The 21,484-nt window shown below is 56.7% G+C and overlaps 2 protein-coding genes across 5 annotated transcripts; both read right to left on the bottom strand.

The window, feature by feature from the left end:
- Nucleotides 1–1,471: 1,471 nt before the first annotated feature.
- SERPINF2 (serpin family F member 2) lies at nt 1,472–8,200 on the bottom strand. 3 transcript variants are annotated; one of them, XM_037492226.1, is made up of 10 exons: nt 8,085–8,200; nt 6,927–6,993; nt 6,751–6,789; nt 6,569–6,631; nt 6,086–6,287; nt 5,464–5,607; nt 5,115–5,318; nt 4,536–4,678; nt 2,738–2,942; nt 1,472–2,006 (listed from the first exon to the last, which is right to left on the bottom strand). In XM_037492226.1, exons 2-10 carry the CDS (start codon nt 6,987–6,989, stop codon nt 1,594–1,596), a joined length of 1,476 nt encoding a protein of 491 aa, XP_037348123.1. In that variant the 5' UTR covers nt 6,990–6,993; nt 8,085–8,200; the 3' UTR covers nt 1,472–1,593. The 3 variants fall into 3 exon arrangements, with proteins under 3 accessions (XP_037348123.1, XP_037348121.1, XP_037348122.1); XM_037492224.1 differs by lacking the exon at nt 8,085–8,200 and adding an exon at nt 8,039–8,077; XM_037492225.2 differs by lacking the exon at nt 8,085–8,200 and adding an exon at nt 7,684–7,736.
- A 576-nt stretch (nt 8,201–8,776) lies between these two features.
- On the bottom strand, nt 8,777–20,250 carry WDR81 (WD repeat domain 81). Of its 2 annotated transcripts, XM_037492223.2 has the most exons (10): nt 16,578–20,250; nt 15,694–15,801; nt 14,995–15,185; nt 14,713–14,903; nt 13,994–14,159; nt 13,744–13,909; nt 12,454–13,143; nt 11,681–11,826; nt 11,222–11,401; nt 8,777–10,203 (listed from the first exon to the last, which is right to left on the bottom strand). In XM_037492223.2, exons 1-10 carry the CDS (start codon nt 20,230–20,232, stop codon nt 9,883–9,885), a joined length of 5,814 nt encoding a protein of 1,937 aa, XP_037348120.1. In that variant the 5' UTR covers nt 20,233–20,250; the 3' UTR covers nt 8,777–9,882. The 2 variants fall into 2 exon arrangements, with proteins under 2 accessions (XP_037348120.1, XP_054544936.1); XM_054688961.1 differs by lacking the exons at nt 8,777–10,203; nt 11,222–11,401 and having other exon boundaries at nt 11,735–11,826; nt 12,440–13,143.
- Nucleotides 20,251–21,484: the final 1,234 nt, after the last annotated feature.

Raw genomic sequence — 21,484 nt, 5'->3', positions numbered from 1 at the left:
TTTCCAGCACGTCTCCACCTCAGGACCTCTGCACTTGGCATACCTCTGCCCAGCGGGATGCTGTTCCCTGAGATTTCCATGGTGCTCATCCTCACCTTCAAGTTCTTGCTCCAGTGTCACCTTCCCAGGAGGCCTCCTGTCCCAACACTCCTTGTACTCCTCTAATTTATTCCTCACTAGAGCTCTTGTCTCCCGCTGACATATCATCTATTTCACTTGTTTATTTATTACCTGTCTCCCCACACTGCTAGTTTGTAAGAGACAAGATTCCACCCCAGGCACTGGCTCTTAACCCTGGCACTTCAAGCCTGCAGGTGGCTGCCATGTGGACACCCACTCCTCAAAGAAAAGGGCCACCCACGTGGACACCCATGCGGCCCCCCTCCCCATGCCACGGTGTCCCCAACTGTTTCCCCTAAATCCTCAGGTGCTGACAGCCTCTAGCTGGAGTCGGGTGCTCTCAGCAGCCTGCCCCCCGGCTGGCGGGCGCCAGCTCCTGGCAGAAGGGCCGGCATGTAATTAGAAACTCTGCAAGCTCCCTAATTGCCAGTTCTTCTCCCAAACCAGAAGGCTGGCGCTATTCTAAGCCACCCTGGTTGCCATCTGCCTGAGGCATGTAGAGAGGAGAGCCAGGCTGACGTGGAGGTGGCCCTGGAGAGGACTGCCCGGGTCAGAGGGGACTGCATGGGGGAGAAGGACTGGCAAGTGACCAGGGAGCAAATGTGGCACAGGGAAGGTTGTTGCCACTCCTTGAGACCCAGGTTCCCAGTGCAGGAGGCTCTGGGGCCTCCTCCCCACCTTTCTCCAGCCTTCCTACTCCCACCTTTGCCCAGACCAGTGTCATCAAAGCAGCCAGGCCCATTCATTCTTTATTCAGGTAGCATAAAAATCACTACAAAAACTTTATAAAAGAGCCTTAGGGAGCAAAGGAGCCCTTCCTGGCCTCAGCCCCTGAAATAGCAGGCAGAGGAGGAAGACAGGAGAGGAAGGAAGGGGGATCCTGGCAGTGGTATCTCCAAGAACTGGCAGGGAAACTGAGATGACAGGACATCAGGGTGGACTGGAGGCTGGTGGTGTTGGCAGAGGTGAGGGAATGTGGAACATTTACCTCCACCCACAGAGCAAAGGTGACCCATGGTGTCCGATTCCGGACAATCCTCTGCCTCCTGGGGCACCCCCACAACCTGTTTCCTCTCCCCAACCAGAGTATACACTCCCTCCTGTTCCCCCCCCCCCCCGGTAAACAAACATGGAGGTGCTCCAGCCGATTTAGGGAATAATCTACCTACCTTCCTGACAAAAGTGGATCCATAGCTGCCCCTCTGCCCAAGCCCCAAACAGCGGCACCCTCTGAGCCCCTTAGGAAGGAATGATCTGGGTTTGAGGCTCTTCATTCCCTGATGCCTGCCCTCATCCTGGCCCCACCCCACCCCAAATTCCCCAAAAGGAGTCAGAGAGAACTATTGTCCTCTTCTCCCCGCCTGTCCACCCAGGCCCCCCTCCCCACTTAATCCTATGAAGCTGTTTGGAAAGAGTCACATGAGTTGAGAGGTTGTCCAGGCAGGGAGTCAGGATGCTCTTGACCACTGCCCCTCACTTGGGGCTACTAGGTTGGGGATAATCCTCCTCCGAAGGGGGTGCAAGTTTCAAGTCAGGGCCAAAGAGCTTGTCTCCTTTGGAGGAGGCTTTCTGGTTCTGGAAGAAGTCCCTGCTGTCAGGGGAATCTTGCTGCTCCTTTCGCTCCCACTGTGCACCAGGGTTGGGGTTCCTCACACTGCCCACAAAGAGGGGCAGGCTCGTTGTGTCTTCCAGGATGAAGAAGAGGAAGGGGCGGTTCACGATGAATGAGGCCAGGGACATGCGGGACATGGCCGTGCTGGTTGCTGCTGCGGCCTCCACACCAGCCTCACTAAGCTCCAAAGTGGACTGATGCTGCACGCTGGATACCACCAGGCTCTGGTCAGAGATCCCACGCAAGTCTGGGGCATGGAACAAGTCCTGCAGGCCTGCCCAGGATAGGAAATGGGTGGTCAGAGCTGCCCCTACCTCAGAGGCTGCCTGGACCTGCCTGGGAGGATGGCTGTCATCCTGGCCAGGGAACACCTTGAATCCAAAGATTCCTAGTTAACTCCTATTTAACCTCCAAGTATCAGTTTAAAGATTGCTTCCTCCAGGAAGACTTCCCCGATGCCCTGCCCCAACGCAGGACAGGTGCCTTTTCAATATTCTCCTTGGCGAACTGGAAACAAACTCCCAGGTTGGAGTTATCATTTATGCTGTCTTATCACTTATGCTGAATTGTAAATACCTGATTCCTCTTCTGCCCACCTGATTAGACTAAGTTCTTTGCACATGGTGGGCTCCAAGTGCCTACTACTATGCCTGGAATGTGGAAGTTGCTTAGCAAATGCTCATGGGTAGATGTACCTCCTGAGCAGTGTGACACAGAGCCTTCTCCTCCTCCCCCTTCCTGGAGAGCCAGCAAGGCTCACAGGCCACACTGGGCTCTCCAACCAGGATTCTCTGCCATGTTCAGTCTTGGGTAGACTGGGTCCTCATTCACCAGCCTCCCCTAGGACAGAGGGTCCGGAGCTCACATCAAACACTCACACCTCCCTAGGTCCCAGAAAAGGACACAAGACTAGCTCTGACTGAGATCCGCTGCTAGCGGGGGCTTCCTCCCAACCAAGGCTGCCCAGCCTGACCTAGGGGTCTGTCCCATGCCCCGCCTCTTTACCCAGGCGGCTGAGGGTGGCCACCAGGTCCAGCTCATGTTTCAGATGCAGCTTGGGTAGTTGGACCTTGGTGGGCCTCTCCCGCAGCAAGGGCTGGTGCAGGATGTTCCAGCTCAGGTTGGCCAGCACCTGGGACATGTTCCACTCAAAGCGGGTGGGCACAACGACCACGAAGCTCATATTGTTCTTAAAGGGAAAGTAAGCCACCTACAAACAAGGAAGGAGACGACATGAGAACGAGAAGGCAGCCACACCTAGCTGGAGTCTAGGCCCAGGTGCGCTTCTGAGACAGGTGGGCTTGTCCCTCCCCCTCAGGTACCTTCCCAGCCTGACTGCCTCTACTTCCTCATCCATGACAGGGAATGACATAGCTACCCATGCGGCAGACTGACATGTGACCAAAAGAGAGATACTTGAAAGCTTCTGGCAGAGTGTCTGCACCTAGGCAGCACTCAGCTGCTGCCAGCTAGCCCTGTGACCTGGGGTAAGGAATTTCTCCTGTTCACCTGCTTCTCCCTGTGTACAATGCACTGGGTTGTTGGTTTCCAAACTTTCCAAGGAGCTGCTGCAAAGGAGCAGCTCCTTCAACAGTGACCTGCCCTGGGCATACATACTATGATTTGGGGTCAGACACCTGCAGCTAAAGAAGTAGAAAGTCCTGGACTCAGTGATCTCTTGAAACAGCGACCCCTGGGGCTCTGGGCAGGCAGGAGGACCCCTGCCAGTGGGAGGAGGAGAGGCTGTGCTTGGCAGCGGGGCCTGCCTGCAGAGTGTCTGAAGAAGAGGAAGACAAGGAACAGAAGGAAAGAGACCAAAGGGGCAGGAAGAAAGGGGAGGGCAGGGCATGGCCTGGAGGGGAGGAGCAGCAGGAAGAGAGCTGGTGGGGGGGGAACCAGGCCCCAGACCACCTCCTTCCAGGGTGGACTGGAGAGAAGCCAGGACTCTGCCATAAGTGCTTGGAGGACTGCAGAGTGGCTGTGGTCAGGTCTGACCTTGGGAAACTAACCAACACTGCCATCTCAGCTGCATCTGACTGGCCCAGGATCAGTGCTCAAGCCAAAGGGACCACATTTAGGCTGGAAGCAAGGGAGCCCACACCTGCGACCGCTTGGCAGAGCACTTTAGCCATTCAGAATGTTCCATCAGGTTACTGACAAACCCACCCCAATGAGATCCTCGCTTCAAAGGACCACTGAGGAAAAGCTCAGATCATCTTCCAGATTGCGGGGCTGGAGGCGGGGTGGAGCGTGCCCAGGTCCTGAGTGGCTCCATGGCTGCGGGATGGTTTCTGTGTTGTCCCACGGCCCATGGGTCCTTGTAATAAACCCTCATAATCAAAGATCACCTGGATCTCATCTCAGTGCCCCCTTCTCAAAGAATTCTCCCTGCGCAGTCTACCCAAGATACCCTCCCCAGTCACTAATAAATCAACTTTACTCCCCCTCTGTAGCATTTACCACTATCTGAAATTATCCTGTTAATTTATGTTTGCTCTTGTGTGTCTTCCTCCCTCCTGAGAGCAGGGATCTCATCTCCCTTGAGCCCCACTAAATCTCCAGTGCCTAAACAGTATCTGGCATACAACAAATGCCCAACGTATTTTTGTTGATTGAATGAACCTCAAAAAGCCTGAAGCCTTAGTCCACCTGGGTGGGGTCCTAGTGAGACCTTTCAGAATCACCTGCCCCAGGGACATGACTTTGAGGAAAGTGATGTTCTCTGTTCCCCCCATGCATGCTCCATAGCCTGCCTCCTCCCTGCCCCACCTCCCAGAACCCAGAGCCTGGCAATCAAGGTGACCTGTATCTCAGGCTGCTCCAACAAGAACCAACGCAGAGGGAATGTGTGGGCTTGCATCATGTCCACTGGCACTGTGAACTGCTCGTCCAGGTGGAAAACTTCCCTCTGGGTAAGGCTTGGGTCAAACTTGGTCCTCCAGAAACCTGTACACAGCAGAGGGCGGGGGCCGCATAGGCTGGGACCAGGGTGGGTTCCATATAATCAGCCTCTTCCCTGTTCCACTCAGAACCCATTGAAGAGACAAAGATGGAGGCCAAGACCCCAGGGGTTGCTGTACCAGGTTGATACTCAATCTGACATCTCTTCCCTGAGCTTTTTTGAATTCTGGGCTTGTATTCTCCCCATGCCTGCCATGCTCCCAGAAACAACCTCCTTCAGATTTGGCTTCCTCCAAGAGTATTCCTTCCACAACAGCCCCACCTGGGCCCCCCTCCCTGCCACACCATTACCCATCTCCTACCCCCCACAACCCAGCATGCTCCCTGCCTCCTGGCCCAGCCCTGAGGAAGAAGAGGGACCCCTGCACATCCCAGCTCAGCCTACAGGACAGGGGTGGGAAACATGAGAGGGGGTACACACCCTGGAAGTGGATGGCATTGAGGAGAAGCAACACTATGTCATCTGGCAGCTCTGAGAGGAAATCCTCAATCTTCCCCTCTGTGGCCTCTTTTACCCATTGATTAATGGTTGCCAAGTCATTTCCTTTCTTTCCCGTTAGGCTCATGGGCTTTGCACCAAAGAGTTGTTCTGATTGCTCCAGAAAGTCTTCTTTGATGGGAAATCCTGTATAGAAGGGACCACAAGTTGTTCCCAGGGCTCAGAAGCCACAGCTACCAGTGATCCAACCAGCTACCTGAGGCCAAGCCCATCTCCCTCCACCCTGTCCACCCAGAGTGCTATCCAAGGAGTGCCTGTCACCAGCACCTACCTTTCTGCAGGTACATTCTGGCAGCCAGTCGGAATGCCCCAGGGCCCAGGTCCCGGGAGAGGTGGCTCAGCAGGTATGGGAGGCAAGGCCCTGAGTCTGTATGCAGCACCTGCTGCAACCCCTGCAGCGTTTGGTTCTGAGCACCTGGAGGGGACCACATCAGCTGTGGCCCAGGTGGGAGTTCTTTCCCATCCCCACTGCCCACTCCAGTCCCTCTGGAAGACCCACAGCAATGGTGCCCGTGGGATCACACATTCTCCTCCCCTAACCACTGAACCGGTCTGCGTGACAGGACTCCCAAGGTGTACGTTCACCTCTGCTACTGACAGTCTGGGCGACCTCACCTCATACCAGTTGTCTTCCCTCTCTGGACCTGTTTCCCAAAATAAGACCCTCCAGTCCAATCGTATCTATCAGACTCTCACGTAAAAATCACCATAAGCAGATCCCGGGCCCAATACCTGGGAATCTGATTCACAGACTGGTGGTGGGCCCAGGAATCTGCATTTTACCAAACATCCAAGTGACCCTGATGGAGGAGCCACCCACTGGTAAACTCTGGAGTAATGAGTTCCTATTGGCCTCCCAGCTCTGCTGATCTGGACAGGTGCTGCCATGGTACCTAGTGCCAGGTGAGAGAGTGCCAGGGCCACACTCAGAGGTGACAAGATGAGGTTGGGGCTGGTAGACGTTTGGGCTACCAGGGAAAATAGGTCTCTGGTGAAGGCCATCATGGCCTGGGCCAGCCTGCGGTTCTGCTCAGGGGTTGGGGCACCCTTGCAGTCTCCTTGGGCGCTCTTCAGGGTAGTCTGGTCTCCAAGTTCCTGCAGGGACAGATCTGGGTCAGTGGGGTCAAGGGTCCAGCCCTAGATCCCAGATGGAAGAGCTCCTCATGTCCCCATTCCTCGTCCTAGTCCTGGTGGGAGAGGGAGGCTCTCGGAGACCATGGGGTTCTGGGCAACAGGATTCCCTTCCTCTGATCACTCCCACCCTCTCTCTTTAGAAGGCAGCTTCTTGGCTGCCAGTTCCCAGTTCCCTCACCCCTGCTGACTCGCCCTCTTCCCTCTTGCCCCTCCCCCTCTATCCCAGCCCCACCTGGTTGTACCTGGTTGCCCAACTTGAGAAGGGTAAGTGGGGACAGCTTCTCCTGGGCCTGCTGGCTCATTAGCTGAAGAAAGAAGGAAGCAGATGGAGCGTAACCTCCCCACAGGTTCCCCAACCTACACAAGCCCCAGGGGAGACCCTGAGGACCTTGTTCCCCATCATACTTCCCTTACTCCCCAGTACCTGTTGGTCCAAGCGCTCCATGGCATTCACAGGAGAGAACTGTTGAGAAAGGATGAGGAGAGACAGGGCAACCCCCTAAGAGCCAAACCCTCCTTAGACACCAACCCTTTTTAGCCTCTTGAAACTCTGACCTCTCCCACACCTGCCTCCATACCCCAACCAGACCGAAAACTTACCACAGAGCAGGGACCTTGCAGGCAGGACAAGCTGAGCACCAGTAGCCCCCGGAGCAGTGCCATGTTCCTGTCAGGGACAGGAAGCCTCAGTTCCCACCTCGCCCCCACACCCACAGTGGAATCTCACCCACCTTCACTGGCCCAGCCAAATCCTGAGCCAGCCCTGCTGAGGGGGAACACCAATTACAGCGACACGCGAAACACAGTAGCAGTGGGTCTCCTCTCCCCGTCACTCTGTTTCCCTTTATCTTTTCTGTTTTTATGTTTCATTCACTAAGAATGTTCTAATGGGGGGGAAAGACTATCAAACTAAAACTTATTCTGCAAGATCTGGGTTGTGAGTCAAACCAAGATTTGGATCCAGGCGCTGCCTCTTGCCAGAGAACTTGAGCAATGCATAGGTATTGTTCTGCCCTTAACCCCTCCTTGTCTTGTGAACCGGTGGCAACAGTCTCTACTTCCCCCCGTCTGTTGTGAGGACCAAAATAAGAGTTTTCAGAAGAACTGAGTACAATACCCAGCACTAATGGCTATTGTCTCTTCTGGGAAACCTTGTTCTGGGCTTCCTTCATACCAGGGCGCCTTCCCAGAGCTCCTATCCAATCAGCAGTCTATCCCGTCTGCCTCTTCAGGCTGGTTTGAGATCTCAGCAAGGCTGGTGGGGTGGACAGAGACCTGCTTTGTTGACCTAGTCGCAGAACCCAATGAATGACTCGGGCCAGAGCCACCTTTGGACTTACGGGAAACGCAGACTCACCCCCAACTCTGCATCAGGCTAGCTCCGGGAAGTCAGGCCAGCTGGTGGGGATGGGCAGGTCGTGGTCCGGCCTGGAGCAGGTCTCACCCCCACCCCGCTTCCCACCCTACTCCAATCTCGGGGCCAGTCCTTCTGGAGGATCCTTCTATCACCCCTGGCACCATTCTCATCACACACACAGGTACTTGGCCAGGGCCTTGACCTCCCACCTGGACTTTTGAATCTTTCTGGCAGGAAAAGGCCTCCAGTTTTTCAATTCCCAGAGATTCCCTGCAGAATCCCCACCTCGGTTCCCCATGACTCCATCCTCCCAGACTCAGCCCAGACCCCCTGAGCCAGGAGGGTAGCTCCCTACCTTCTCTCCTGCCCAAGGAGCATGCAGAGCCACCCCTCCCTCGTACCTCTCCAGGCTTCTTGCTGCCGCACACGATGTTCCTCTGGCCCCACTTGGATGCTACCCACACTGTCCAGACTCCAGCCTGCCCAGTCGAGCCCTCCCCGCCCACCAGGACCTTTGCTCTCAGCCAACCCCTGCTCAGATTGCTTTCTCTTCTGGTAAATATTGACCTGCGCATCCGGTTAAACATTGATATTGGGGCCAGAAGCCCCTTTCCCAGCGGGGCGTCTAGTCCTGAGATAGCCACCTGGACACCACAGATTTGGTCTCCCCTGAGCCTGGAGAAAGGTCCAGGAGACAACTGAGGAAGCTGTCCTCAAATGAAGGACAGAGCCAGGAGGGACAGGAGCCTGGCACTGTGTCAAGTCTCCTAGTGACCCCACAAGGTAGGGTTAGTTAGGCTCCCTGAGGCCATGTGACCTGCCCAAGGGCACAGCTGGGCTCAGAATCACATCCAGATTCCTACTTCTAATGTCCTTTTCTCCCCCATAGCTGCCTTCCCCTTCCAAGGGGAGAGAAAGGGAAACTGCAGGAAGCTATGCAGAGAATCCGGGATAGGACGCCCATCTCTAAGCCTCACAAGCTCAGGACCCTGGTCGGTTGTCTCCAGCCTGGGCCTGGAAGGCAGGGGGTAGGGAGAGGTGATGCCTAGGTAATTAGCCTGTCCCAGCCGCCTCCCTCCCTAAGAACAGTGCATCCTTACCGCCCCAAGGGTGAGGGTTTAGACAATGGCCTGGAGCTGCAAGCACCAAAAACCTTGTCCCCTATGCTGCCTGAAAAGTACCAATCAGGCCACCTCCTCACCTTCTGCCCTATTCCTCACTCTCTCCTCACTGCTCTTGAAGCTGCTGGGTAACAACTTTCCCCAACCCTGACACCACCATCAAGAAAAGCCTCATTCGGTTCCATGGCTCTTCCAAAGAATTTATTGGTCATATTTACATCTATTGCAAATAGTGAGGAGGCAGCAGGGGCCTGGTCTAAGACCTCATCTCTGCTCTGGAATGTGAGGACCCAGGAATGCCCGGGTCTTCCTATTCTCTGGGAGAGACCTGAGATGCAGAGATGTTTCTTCTCGACCCTTCCCTCAGGGTCTTGGATGACCTCCCAGGGTTACAGGGCCCAGGAGCTGCCTCCTCAGCTCAAGGCACAAACACTGTGGTTAGGAGTGGACAGGCAAGGAATGGGGTCATCCCGGCAGGCACCAGCTGGCCCATCCATCTTCCTTCCCCTACTCCTTCCCTCTTTTTTCCCCTACTATCCCCACACCGGGCAGGGCCTGGCTAGGTGGATACTTAAACCCCAGGCCAAGGCTCTTACCTCCTAGATCAATACCAGCCCTCCTTAGAGGCTGGAGTCCAAGCACCATCAGTGTCCTGGACTGGGGCATCTTCCCTGTCCTTGTGAAATGGGCAGAGGGAGTCCAGTAAGGGGGTGAAGGAGGCCTTGGCTGGAGACTGGCCTGGGCAGGGCCAGTCTCCCGTCCCTTTCCCGGAGCTTCCCCGTCACCATGTTGACCCAAAGGGGAGAAGAGGACAGCGATGCTTCTCCATACTCTTCCTCTTGCTTCCTGCTGACTAGGAGCAGCAAATCCCCAATCCATCAACGAGACCCCTTTTGGCAGCCTTGGTGGGCCTGGGGGTTCAGGTGCCTGGACCCTGCCTCCACCCTGGCTGGTAGACCATGGGTGCATAGGGCAGGGGCCTGAGGTTTTCCTAGAAGGAGCTGCTGGGAAAATGAGGGCAAAGGGATGGACTGCCAGGGGATGTCTGCTGACCCTCACTGGCCGCTCCCCCGTCAGCCTATGCCAGGAGGCGGATGACCCCATTGTCTGAGCCCAGCAGGAGATGGCGTTTGGTGGGTAGCAAGGCCAGGCTGGTAAGCGTGCCCCGGAAATTCTCAGAGCTGAGTTTGGTGGTGGCCTGGGAGGGGGGCTCAAGCAGTGAGCAGACGCCGATCTTGTTGGCCACGGTGCCAGTCACCACCTCGCTGCCATACAGGTCGAAGGTGTGGATCGGATCAGATGCTGACTTGTAGTGGTGTGTAGGCTTCGGCTCCAGCTCCTTCCAGACGGTCAAGGAATGGTCGGAGGAGGAACTGACCAGGATGCTGCCCTCCACCGCCTGCCCAGGGAGAGGAGAGGCTCAGCAGGGCTTGCGCCCTCCTATGTGACCACCGAACCCTAGGGTGTTCCATTTCCTCCCACAACACGTCCGGGGAAGACAGGGTATCCTTAGTGTGAAAGAGGCTGCCACCCCACTGTGTGGCATTAACGTTAGTTAATATGAGTAAACGGAAGTGTCGTTAACCTAGCCATCCCATAACTTGAGCACTTACTATGTTCAGGCCTGGTGTTAGACGTGCCGATGGCCACATTTAATCTTCATAACAACTCTGGATGCTGTCATCGTTCCCATTTTTAAGTTAAGCAATCATACCAAGGTCAGAGAGTCACTGAGTGACACTGCCAGGATTAACACCCAGACTGACCCCGGAGCCCTTCTGCCACTTTCTTGGAGAGTCAGAACTTAGAGACACCTGGAGCCCAGGGCCCCAGGGGAGTGAAGGCAGCATGCCCCCAGCAGGGGCAGGGCATGTCGCCCAGCCACCACTTAGGAAGGAGAATCCCAGCAGCTTGGAAAAATCTCGCTGCAAGTAGGCTTGTTCCTCCCTTCCTTTGCCTCTCGGAGTGGTTTCCCAAGGTCTGTGACTGAGAATGGGGTAAGGGTGGGGGCATCCCCATGCCTGGCCTGCCCCCACCCCCACCAGGGCAGTCCACCATGGGGCATGGACTCTGCTCAGTGGTCCTCTGCTCACTGGGGGCAGTAAACAGGCACCAGCTGAGCTTTATTTAACCTGAACTGGGTCATGGACAGGGCCCGACCCCTGATCCTCCAAGCAAGACAAATATGGACAAGGGTTACTCATTAGAACATCTCCAGGGAGCAGCAAGGTCAACTCAGCCCCCTGGTTGCCGCCCCTGTGGCCTGCCTCCTGTCGAGGCCCCCGAAGTGCAGGTGATTCCTGACCCTCCCTGCCTATCGGTCTTTGGGGAGATCAGCTTGAGCCTGTCCTGGGTGGGCCTTAGGCAGAGGAAAGGGCCTGGAGAACAGAGGAGGGGGAGGGGAGCTGGTCTGTCACCTTGATTTGTAGGATGTCACCTTCATGGGCTGGCCATCCTCGAAGAACCAGGCCCGTGCGGGTGTCCAGGAGCACCATGAAGCCCGAGGAGAAGCCGGCCACGACGCTACGACCGCTGGGGCTGACGGCCAGGGAGCGAACAAGCCCAGGGTTCAGCCCGCCACCCAGGCGGAACTCATGCTGTAGACAGAGGGAGAAGGCTGAGGTGCTACTGCCTGCCCCAATCCACTACTTCCTGTGGTCCTGCTCACCCCCAAGTCCACACAGCTGGAAGGCCTGAGCCTTTGTCCCCCATGAAGGGGAGGGCATCCCGAGTCACAGGCTCAAGTTCCATTTCCCAAAGTCCTCTGCTGTGGGGGATCTGTCTCCAAAGAGAAACGAGGTGTAGCTTTCTATCTTGGTGTCTCTCCTCCCTGCTGGGTACCCAGGCCAGGGTTCAGGGAACCAGACGCTCCTGACCTGCAGGCCAGGCTTCCTGCAGTCCACAAAGCGCAGGGTTGAGTCAGAGCTGGCCATGGTGATGCTGGTGTGGGGGGCGGGCATGACAGCCACAGCAGTCAGGGGCACCCGACTGTCCGATGGCTCCACCGTGCGAATGGTCTTCCCTGGGAAGAAAAAGTACAGTGGATCTGGGTCCCAGTAGCTGAACCCCAGCTCCTCCTATCCTCCCAGCCTGCCCAATACCTGCCTTACAGATCCCAGATCTTAGACAATGTTAAAGATGTTTCTTGACCTCCCATCACTCTGCTTCTATGGCGAGGTCAGGCTCCTGTCCCAGAGCAACCTTTTCTTGTCACAGAGAAGAATGCTACCCCCCTCTGTCCACCTCAGAATTATCCCATTCCCTCCCCACTTTTAACCTTATTTCTTCCTACCACGAGAGGCCAAAAAATAATCAAGCAACCATTTGCCAAACACGTGTTACATGCTCATGTTAAGCTAAACCCCTACATGCATTAGCTTCCAAATCAGTGTTCTGATACCCACTTTGCAGATGGGAAAATGGATGCTTCCAGTGGCCAAGTGACTCACTCGAGGTCACTTAGTAAATAATTTGGCAGAGTGGATTCAGACTCGAGTCAAATGATTCCAAGCCCTAACTGCCCCTCACTGGGTTGCCCCAAACCACATACTATTACTCCCCAGCCCTCTCAGCCTTGGGCCCCATTCTGAGAGGCCAGACAGGGCACAGGATGGCAGCAATAGAACAGACCTCACCTGGGCCCGCTCACCTGTGAAGGGGTCCCAGACGTGCAAAGCCCCGTCACAGCTCACCACACACTGCGGGGCCTCCAGCTGGCCCACAAAGAAGACACTCTTGCGGTGCTGGGCGTAGACGAGGCGCGGCGCCGTCTCACTGGTGCCATCCCCAGAATTGTAGAGTGGCCAGAGGCGCACAGTGCGGTCCTTGCTGCCACTCAGGAAGAAGTCCTCACTGCTCAGGGGCGCCACGCACTTGACGGCCCCCAAGTGGCCTGGGAAGCTCTGTAGGCGGATCTGGTGGAAGTGGAAGTGGGCGTCCTGCTGGCTCACACCAATCTCATACTGCCAGTACGCCAGCCAGTTCCCACTCAGTCCATGGGCGCTCCGTGGCAGCTCCCGCTTCAGCGCGTTGTCCTCACTCTCGCTGCTGAGGCCCCCTCCACCCACCCCGGAGATGGGGCCCAGAGGGCCGGGGCTCTCAGGCTGAGAGTCGTCAGGGATCTGGATCCGGTTCCCCACCAGGACACTCCCAAAGGTCCCTGAGTGACTATCATCCTGGGTGCAGTCCCCACCCTGGGGGTCCCACTCGGGGCTGGTGATGGGCACGGTGGGCTCCACGCTGGCAGGATTGCGACCGCTGGGGCTGATACTCTCCAAATACAGCCCTGCCAGCTCTCCAACTAGCTCGTGGTTGGGGATGATTTTCCGGATGATGTCACCTGTGTGAGATCAGGAGAGGTCCTAAGATTAGGTAAGATGGCAGACAGCTGCCACCACCCATTCACAGGAACCACAAAAGTCAATGCAGGTACTGGCTGTACAACTCTGGGCAAGTAACTCTTCATCTCTGAGCCTCTTCTTCCTCCCCAGTAAAATGTGGGTTCACTCAGTATGCACATGGGTGCTGTACTGGGCATCAGAAATAGAATGGAGGGCAGATGGGTGTGCTCTCGCTCCCAGAGTTTAGATTTCAGGGGAGGAATGACAGCACCCCTAACCACAGGGAGTTGTCAATGTCACCGGCAGTGGCTGGCCTGTGCAAAAATCTACATAAATGGTGGGCCACGCAGTCATCTCCGATAGCTCCTGGAGACACTGGTGCCTCAGCCCAACTTCTCTGCCTTCCCCAGGGCACACTAGCCTCCTTGCTGGCTAATACTCAGTTCCTGAATATATATATATATATATATATATATATATATATATATATATACACACATCACCTTGGGACTGAGTCTGGGGGCACAGGGGACATGGGGCCCTTCCCAGGGAAGAGACAAAGCTACAAAGGCCGTGGGACAGAACATGATGGGCAGTACCCAAAAGGCAGGAGAAGGGCACGTAGATCATGTATGCCATCTCTAAGGTGAACACCTTCTGCAGCTCGTCCAGCAGGGAAGGGTCCACCAGCCGCTGCTGCCCATCAGAGAAGGTCACCTCTGGCAGCTGGCCCTCGCCTCGGCCTGTGGGATCCAGCTTCAGATCCTGTGTCCAGGAAGCCCAGGGAGTCAGTCCACAGTGAGTCCATAGCCCCTGACCAGCCCACCCCAGCCAGGTAGGTATACCCACTTGGTGCCGAAGCTCATGCAGCTGAGAGAAGACTTGAAAGAAGGTAGCCACTGGCTCACTCAGGTGCTGCTGGACCATCTCCTGCCCAATGCGCAGGCAGATGAGGGCAATGAGGCTGATGGTTTTTACACACAGAACAGTCCGGGCCTGGGCCCCACTCGGGAACCTAGAAACAGAACTCATGAGCTCTGGTCCCCCACTCTGTGGGATGACCCAGAATCTATAAATGAAATGAGCTACCAGACCAACTGGTTCAAGCCAGATGAGGAAACTAAAGCACAGAAAGGTGTGGCTTGCTCAGGGTCACATAGCTGTGATTAGAACCAGGACTCTGGGGCCTCCCTGGTGGCGCAAGGGTCAAGACACAACTTATGAAGCTGTCCGCAGCCTTTGCAGCATGAGTTCGGTCCCCTGCCAGCCAGGGAGCAACCCACATGGTGCAGCAGACCTCTCCTGACTCACCCACTGCTCCCCTCAGCAATGTACTTTGGTCAATCTGCCTGTTCTGTTCCCCACTCTGTCTCTGGTGAATCCTCTCACCCTCTGCACCTCTGGCTTGTACCCTAGCTCTTGTATGCACAAGTAAATAAATCTTAAAAAAAAAAAAAAAAAAAGAACCAGGACTCTGGACACTCTGCCCACTGCCATTGGACTCCCCCCAAGCTGGGTAGCATCCTCAGCTGGCTACTCCCCCCAACAGTGATGGGGCAGCAGCCTACCCAGTGACAAGGGAAGTGAGGAAGCTGAGCACAGGCAGCAAGACCTCATGGCTGATACGGGGCAGGATGTCCATGAGGGTGGTGTCTGAGAGGTACACGATGATCTTCTGGGTCAGAGTCACCGCTGCCAGCAGCCCAGCCTCCTTACGGCTGTTCAGTCGACTGGGGCTTGAGGTTCCACCCTGGGCCACCTAGGATCACAGAGTAGGTGATGACCAGGCTGCCTCTGAGATCCCCGTTGGCCTTAGGCTCCTCAGCCTCCCTGCCAACTTGGTAACTGACCAGGTAGCTGATGTAGGGCAGGTACTGGTAGGTGAGAACAGGCTCCCCATACAGATAAGCAATATGGAGGAGGCAGCTGAGCACAGGTTCTGACACGATATCACCTAGTACAGGTCTCTTCTGGTAGATGTTGCCAGCACTCAGTGGGGGGCTCTCACCACTGCTCGCCGTGAACTGTTGCCGAGTGGGTCCTGCCAAGGAAGAGCCAGCAGCGAGTAGCTAAAAAGGGAGGTCAGCAGGGGAGCCACCCCGGTTCACCTTGCTAGGGTCTGCTCCATGGCCTCCCCAAGAAAGGAGCTTTCAGACTGGGACCGAGAAACTGACTGGGAGGTGACCAGAGATGGGAGTGGGCAAAGATAGGTAGAGGGTGGGGCCTTCCTGGGGGCACAAGGGGTTAAGAACAGCACTGTTAGGCTATCCACAGCCACTGCAGCACAAGTTCGATCCCACGCCAGCAGGGAGCTTCCCACATGGTGCAGCAGACCTCTCCTGTCTCGCCCGCTGCTCCTCTCAGCAGTGTGTTTCAGTCAGTCTGCCTATTCTGTTCCCCTTTCTGTCTCTGGTGAATCCTCTCACCACCCACACCTCTGGCCTATACCCCAGCTCTTGTATTAATAAATTAAAAAAATCTTAAAAAAAAAATATAGGTAGAGGGTCTAGGGAAGGGGCCCCTTGTCCAACACTGGTCACGGGTCTTACCAACATAACAAGATGTCAACAGGCGGAGCAGGTTCCGGGCCACATGGCGAGAGGCCACTGTGGGGCCAAGCTTGGCGGACAGCCAGCGGACCATCTTGCAGGCTGTATCTGCAGAGTGGGAGCAGGTCTTGAGCTCATCAGATAACGGCGGGCTCGCCTCCCCAACCACCCCAGCCCACAGCACCCCACCTAGCCAACTTGGCTGCAGCTCTGCCAAGGAGCCCAGCCCAAGTTGCTCACTCCACACTACCATCCACTTAACAGTGGCAGAGGCAGCCTGTGGGACTCTGACTTTGCAGGTACACTGGTTTCACTCCTCAGACACAACCTGTAGGTAGGTTGCCCCTTCAGTGACTCTTCCCCAACTCCTAAATGAGGACTAGTTGGGCCCTGGCTACTTCTCCCTGTCCTCTGCTTCCCTCTCTTTCTTCCATCCTCTGTTTAACCATGGCAGCTTTTCACTGATTTTTCAAAAGAACCATGACAACCTCAGATCCTCACATATACTGTTTCCACTACCTGGAATGTTCTTCCCGCTAAAGACCCTGTCTCTGCCTAGCTACCTCCTTTTCATTGAACCCCAACTGGCCCTATTTTCGAGGAAGCCTTCTGACCCCCGAAAACCAGATGTGATTCCCACCTTATATTCCCTTGGAGCACTCAGCCACATTCTTTGAAGCATGAATATAGTGTAACTTGTGATTATGTAAGATAGTCTACAATATGGCCTCTCCTCTGCTAGACATGTGCTCGAGGAGGGAGGCCCTCATTTCTGCTGCTTGTGGGCCGGTTAGGTCCACTGCTTGGCACAGAGTAGGTGATCAGCAAATGCTGAATGAAAACCAGATGACCGTTTGACCAACAACCCCAGGCTGAGAACTCACCAAGGAGGATCTTCTGTTCTTTGCCCTCCGACTGCTCTGTCAGCGACTCCTCCTCTTCCTCCTGGTCTGCCCCGTTGCCACCAGGAACAACCGTATCCATGGACAGCACCGTGTCGGAGAGAGTGATCTCAGAGGCCCCAGTGACCTCGTCTTGCTCCCCCTCCTCCTCTTCCAAGACAACACAGCCTTCCTCCTCCTCTTCTTCCTCCGAGCCTTCGCTTTGCTTCAAGTCCTGGCTGCTGTCACCTGACCTGAGGCTACTCTTGTCCACAGGGGCACCCCCTTCATCAGCAGCCCTCTCCTCTCCCAGGGAGGCCTCGCTGGTGCTGCTCTTGTCACTCAGCCGGCCAAGGCTCACAGCCTCAGCTTCCTGGGGCTGTGGAGACTCAGCCACGTAGAGCCCGGCTTGGAAGTCCTCTGTTTCAGGGAGGTCAGCCTGGTCATGGAAGCTGACGCCAGACGTGTAGTCTGGCAGTCCCAGGCCCGAGGAGGCAGCAGGCTCCCCATCCATCTGAATCTCTTCCCCAAAGGCACAGGAGCTGGGCCTCGCCCCTGGGAGCCCACTGTCCTCATCCTCAGCAGTTCCCACCAGGCCCTTGCTTTCCTCCTGGGAGGTCTCCACCCCAGCCAGCACCTGCAGGACATGGGGCAGCAGGTGGATGAGAAAGGCCTGCAGGCCCAGCCGCACCATCAGCTGGGCCACAAAGCAGTCAGTATACAGGTAGAAGCGGCCGTGTAGCCGGCAGGGGCTCTCGTAGGCACCAATGAGAGGCTTCAGTAGGTATTTATTAGCATTTTTGGGGCCCAATGCCTTGGCAACAGGTTCAAATAGGTACCAGGCCGTGTACACGGCTGTGTGTTCCTCAGACATGAGGGACAGCACGAAGGGCAGCAGGATCTCCAGGCCCTCGGGGGTGATATCACTCAACACTGGGCCCAGTTGCTGCCACAGAGCAAAGACCAGCTCCCGCCCCTGGACCTCGTCTTCCACTTGCCTCGCCTGGTACAGGAGGATGAACTTGTGCAGTGCCGGGAAGTATGGAGGGAAGGGAACCACAGAGCTGAAGGGGCTAAGGAGTTGGGCCGGGCAGGGCGGGGGCAATCCCTGGGAGACCGGCTTGTACTCAAACAAAGGGTCCAGCTTGCCCTTCCCCACTACCGTGGGGTTTTCAGGTCCACTCAACTGCAGGAGCACATCCAGCACAGGCTGCAGAGACACAGGGACCTCCTTGAGATGGCGTACGCAGAGCCCCTGAACAGCCTCAAAGCGTACCCACAAAGGTGCATCAGGCTGCAGTGTTCGGACCCTGGTTGCAAACACCATCTCAGCCAATAAGACACCCAGTGCCTGCATGTCCCGATAGAAAAGGTCCCGCAGCTGCACAGGTGGCTGGACCTGGGGCTGCTCAGCCACCTTCATTCTGCCCCCGAGGCCTTTGGTCAAGAAGTTGCCAAGTTTCTCCAGCTCCTCCAGAGCCTGAACAGGATTGAAGCCCTCAGGAAGAAGAATCTTACCCTCCTCACCTTCCCCAGGGTCTGGCCCAGCAGCTTTGTTCCTGCGGCCTGGTCGAGAGGCTGAGGCCACTGAGAAAGACAAAAGGCCTGGAGGGGCCTGGCTGGAGGAGGAGGAGCCCATTTGGTCACCTGCTTTTCCAGCCAGAGGGATGGAATCCAGAGCTTCTGTAGCCTGCTCCAAGTCATCTTCCCCTGCCACGGGCCTGTCTCTGGTCCAGGCAGCCTCACAGGGAGTGGCCTCCAAAACCAGCCTGCCCACCCCATTTGTAAGCTGTCCTGGGAAGTCCTCCCGACCTGTGCTCTCCTGGATGGTCTGGAACAATAGCCTGGGAATGAGTGGAGGCTCAGGGGCAAGGGCAGACACCCCCACCAAGCGTTGGGGGTGTGGCTGATCAAAGAGTTGCACCACACCATAGCTGGTCAGGTGTGTGTGGCCATCCACCAGGTGCAGACACACATTCTTCTCCTTCACAGCCTCCTTGCCCTGGAGTTTGTAGCCAAAGGTGAGGTCAATCCAGTGGTGCAGGTCCTGGGACACCTCATGGCTCTCCAGCAGTGCCCGGTGGGCTGCCACAAACTCCTGGCTGGAGCCACACCAAGCGGGCACATCCAGATCAGGCATGTCAGGGTGGATGGAGCAGAAGATAGAAGGATCAGTATAGAACTCAGGGATGCACTCGTCGGGTGTCCAGTTCTGCATACGCTCCATGCTAGCAGGATATTCATGGGGCTCCCATTGCGCCCGCACATGTCCACAGAGCACAGACCGGGGTGTGCGCCGAGCCTTGTACACATAGTAGGTGATGTCAGAGAGCACATCTGAGATGTGGTGAGGAACATGAGGTGGCTCACCGCCGCCCGCACCACCTGCCACAAACGCCTGCCGTGTCATCTCATACGTGAAGTCCAGCTGCTTATCCCCCTTGTTGAGGCGGAACTTGGACTTGCGCAGGTCACGGAAGCGCCCGTGGGGAGTGGTGAAGTCCACCACCCAGGGCAGCACTGGGTGGTAGTTGGGGTCCCCCTGTCGTCGACCTGCCAACCTATTCAACTGCATGAGGTAGTGGAAGTTGCTGATGCGGCCATGAACCCAGTCTAGCACAAGGCCCCTAAGTTCCTCCCGGCAGGTGGGACATTCAAGTCCCCCTCCTCCCTTCTCTGCAGCCTCAATGCCTAACTCATCCCTTGCTACAGTGATCTCCTCCTCCTCCTTGGGTCTCTCGTAAGCACTCAGGTCCAGGCGGAGCTCACTGCAAAGCTTCTCATCCACAGCAATGTGGTGCAAAGACAGGGCCCCACAGGCCAGCCCCTGGCGGTGACAGGCATCCATGGCCCTCAGTACACGGAAGAGAATGAAGAGCACCTTGGCTTGGCTGTTGGTCAGCTTGGCAGGGCTGAAGGTGACCACATCGTGCAGGGAGAACTGCACATAAGGATGTACCACGTACAGCATCTCTGGAGACTCCAGCAAAGCCTCTGCTCGCAAAAGACTGGGACAGGCAGGACTGCTTCGAGGGGGACAGGAGCCATCTCTGGCATATGATGGGCACTGGCTGGCTTCACCCACTGGCAGGAAGGAGCAACCATAGACCCTCTGCAGAGCCTGCCGTACAGAATCCAGGGCAGGGACGACTGAGGGGGTAGGACTATGACTATAGGGTTGCCCATAAGTATGATAAGCATGGTGCCACAAGTTTCGATAATTCTGAGCAGCCACATCCTGCATGAAGCGAGTGAGGGTCTCGGGGCTGCAGGACCCCTCCTCAAAGGGGAGGCCGCGGCCCAGCGGGTAAGACAGCCTCCGTTTCCGCAGCCCGTGCACCTCCACGCGCGTCCAGCCTGGGGGAAGCCTCTGCACAGAGCGTTGCAGGAGAGTCCTGACTTCCGCTTCGCCAAGGCCCTCTGCCCGGGGGCAGGGTCCCAGAGGCAGCCGGCGCTCGCGGAGGCTGGCCAGCCAGCGCGCGGGCACTAGGGCCACCACGTGGGTGCCCCCCGGGGCCGGAGCCAGCTGCCGGGCGTCGATGTTCAGGTCCCTCTCCACGCTCCGGAGCAGCTCCTCCATGTCCGGGCTCGGGGGCGGGGACCAGCCCTCCGCCCGGGTGGCAAGAGCGACTTCCCGCCCCCTGCTCCCCGGGGTCATCCCCTCCTGGCCGCCTGGGGGCAGCGCAGGGCAGAGCCCAGCCGCGGCCCTCCTCCCGCAGGCTTCCGGGATGCCGGCCCGGCGGGTCGGGAGGCGCGAGGGGCTGGGGCCGGGGCGGGAGCGGCTGGCTGGGGCGGGGACACCCTGGGGAGGCCAGCGGCGCGCTTACCCCTCCGAGGCTCCGGCGCTCCGGCGCGGCGGGGCTGGGGCAGTGGGGCGCCAGCGCCAGGCTCCACCGTGACGGGTCAGCTGATGCTGCTCACGTGACCTCCCGGCACGGAAACAACCGCACGTGGATGGAAGGGGCGGGCCGGACCCCGCCTCCCGCCGGCGCCCCCCCACGCCGCCGCGGCCGGGCGGCCTCAGCACCCTCCCTCCCGGCGCGCCGCTCTGGCCTGTGGCGGCCCCGCTGCCTTCCAGTCTGGAAGGGAGATGCTGAACACCCCACAAGATTTCCTCTCCCCTCCCGGCTCCTCCCTGCGCGCTTCAGAACGCTGATCTAGGGAGGCTTTGCCCAGACATCCCAGCCTTTAGCGGGCTGATCCCCACTTCTGGTTTTACAGATGAAAAATCTGGGGCTCAGACAGGGAAAGTGTTAGCAGCACCTCTAGAGGCAGCGCGGGGGCCTTTGACATCAAGTCCTTTCAGCGCCTTCCTGCAGCCTTCGGAAAGAAGGAGCTTTGAATATTCCAAAACATTTCTCTTTTTTTTAAAGATTTATTTATTTATGCATACAAGAACCGGGGTACAAGCCAAAGGTGTGGGGGTGAGAAGATTCACCAGAGACAGAGTGGGGAACAGAACAGGTGGACCTACTGAAACACACTCCTGAGGGGAGCAGCGAGCGAGACAGGAGAGGTCTGCTGCCCCATGTGGGTAGCTCCCTGGCCAGGGATCGAACTCGTGCTGCAGTAGCTGCGGATAGCTTCATAGAGTGAGTCTTAATTCTTTGTGTCACCAGGGAGGCCCTCCAAAACATTTCAACAATAACATTACATTTGGCCTCACACCACTCTGCGATAGGGAGGATGGTTAGTATTGTTTGCATTTCTTTAACCAAGATCCACTAAGTGGCTTGCCCAAGTAGCAAATCTGGTACACAGACTTTCTGCCCCAGAGCTCTTTCCTCTAACCACCTGTAAAGCTTAAAAAAATAATAATTTTTTGTTTATTTTCATTCTGGGTGAACTGAGGGAGAGAAGTGAACTAGGCCCAGAGGCCTGGAGTTCTTGGAAGGAAGGAAATGTTCCCC

This window comes from Talpa occidentalis, unplaced genomic scaffold, assembly GCF_014898055.3.
Source record: "Talpa occidentalis isolate TD23 unplaced genomic scaffold, MPIMG_talOcc4v2.1 talOcc4.7, whole genome shotgun sequence".
Lineage (NCBI taxonomy): Eukaryota > Metazoa > Chordata > Mammalia > Eulipotyphla > Talpidae > Talpa > Talpa occidentalis.
Note: the sequence above shows the minus strand (reverse complement) of the source record. Positions and strands in the feature narration are given on the sequence as shown.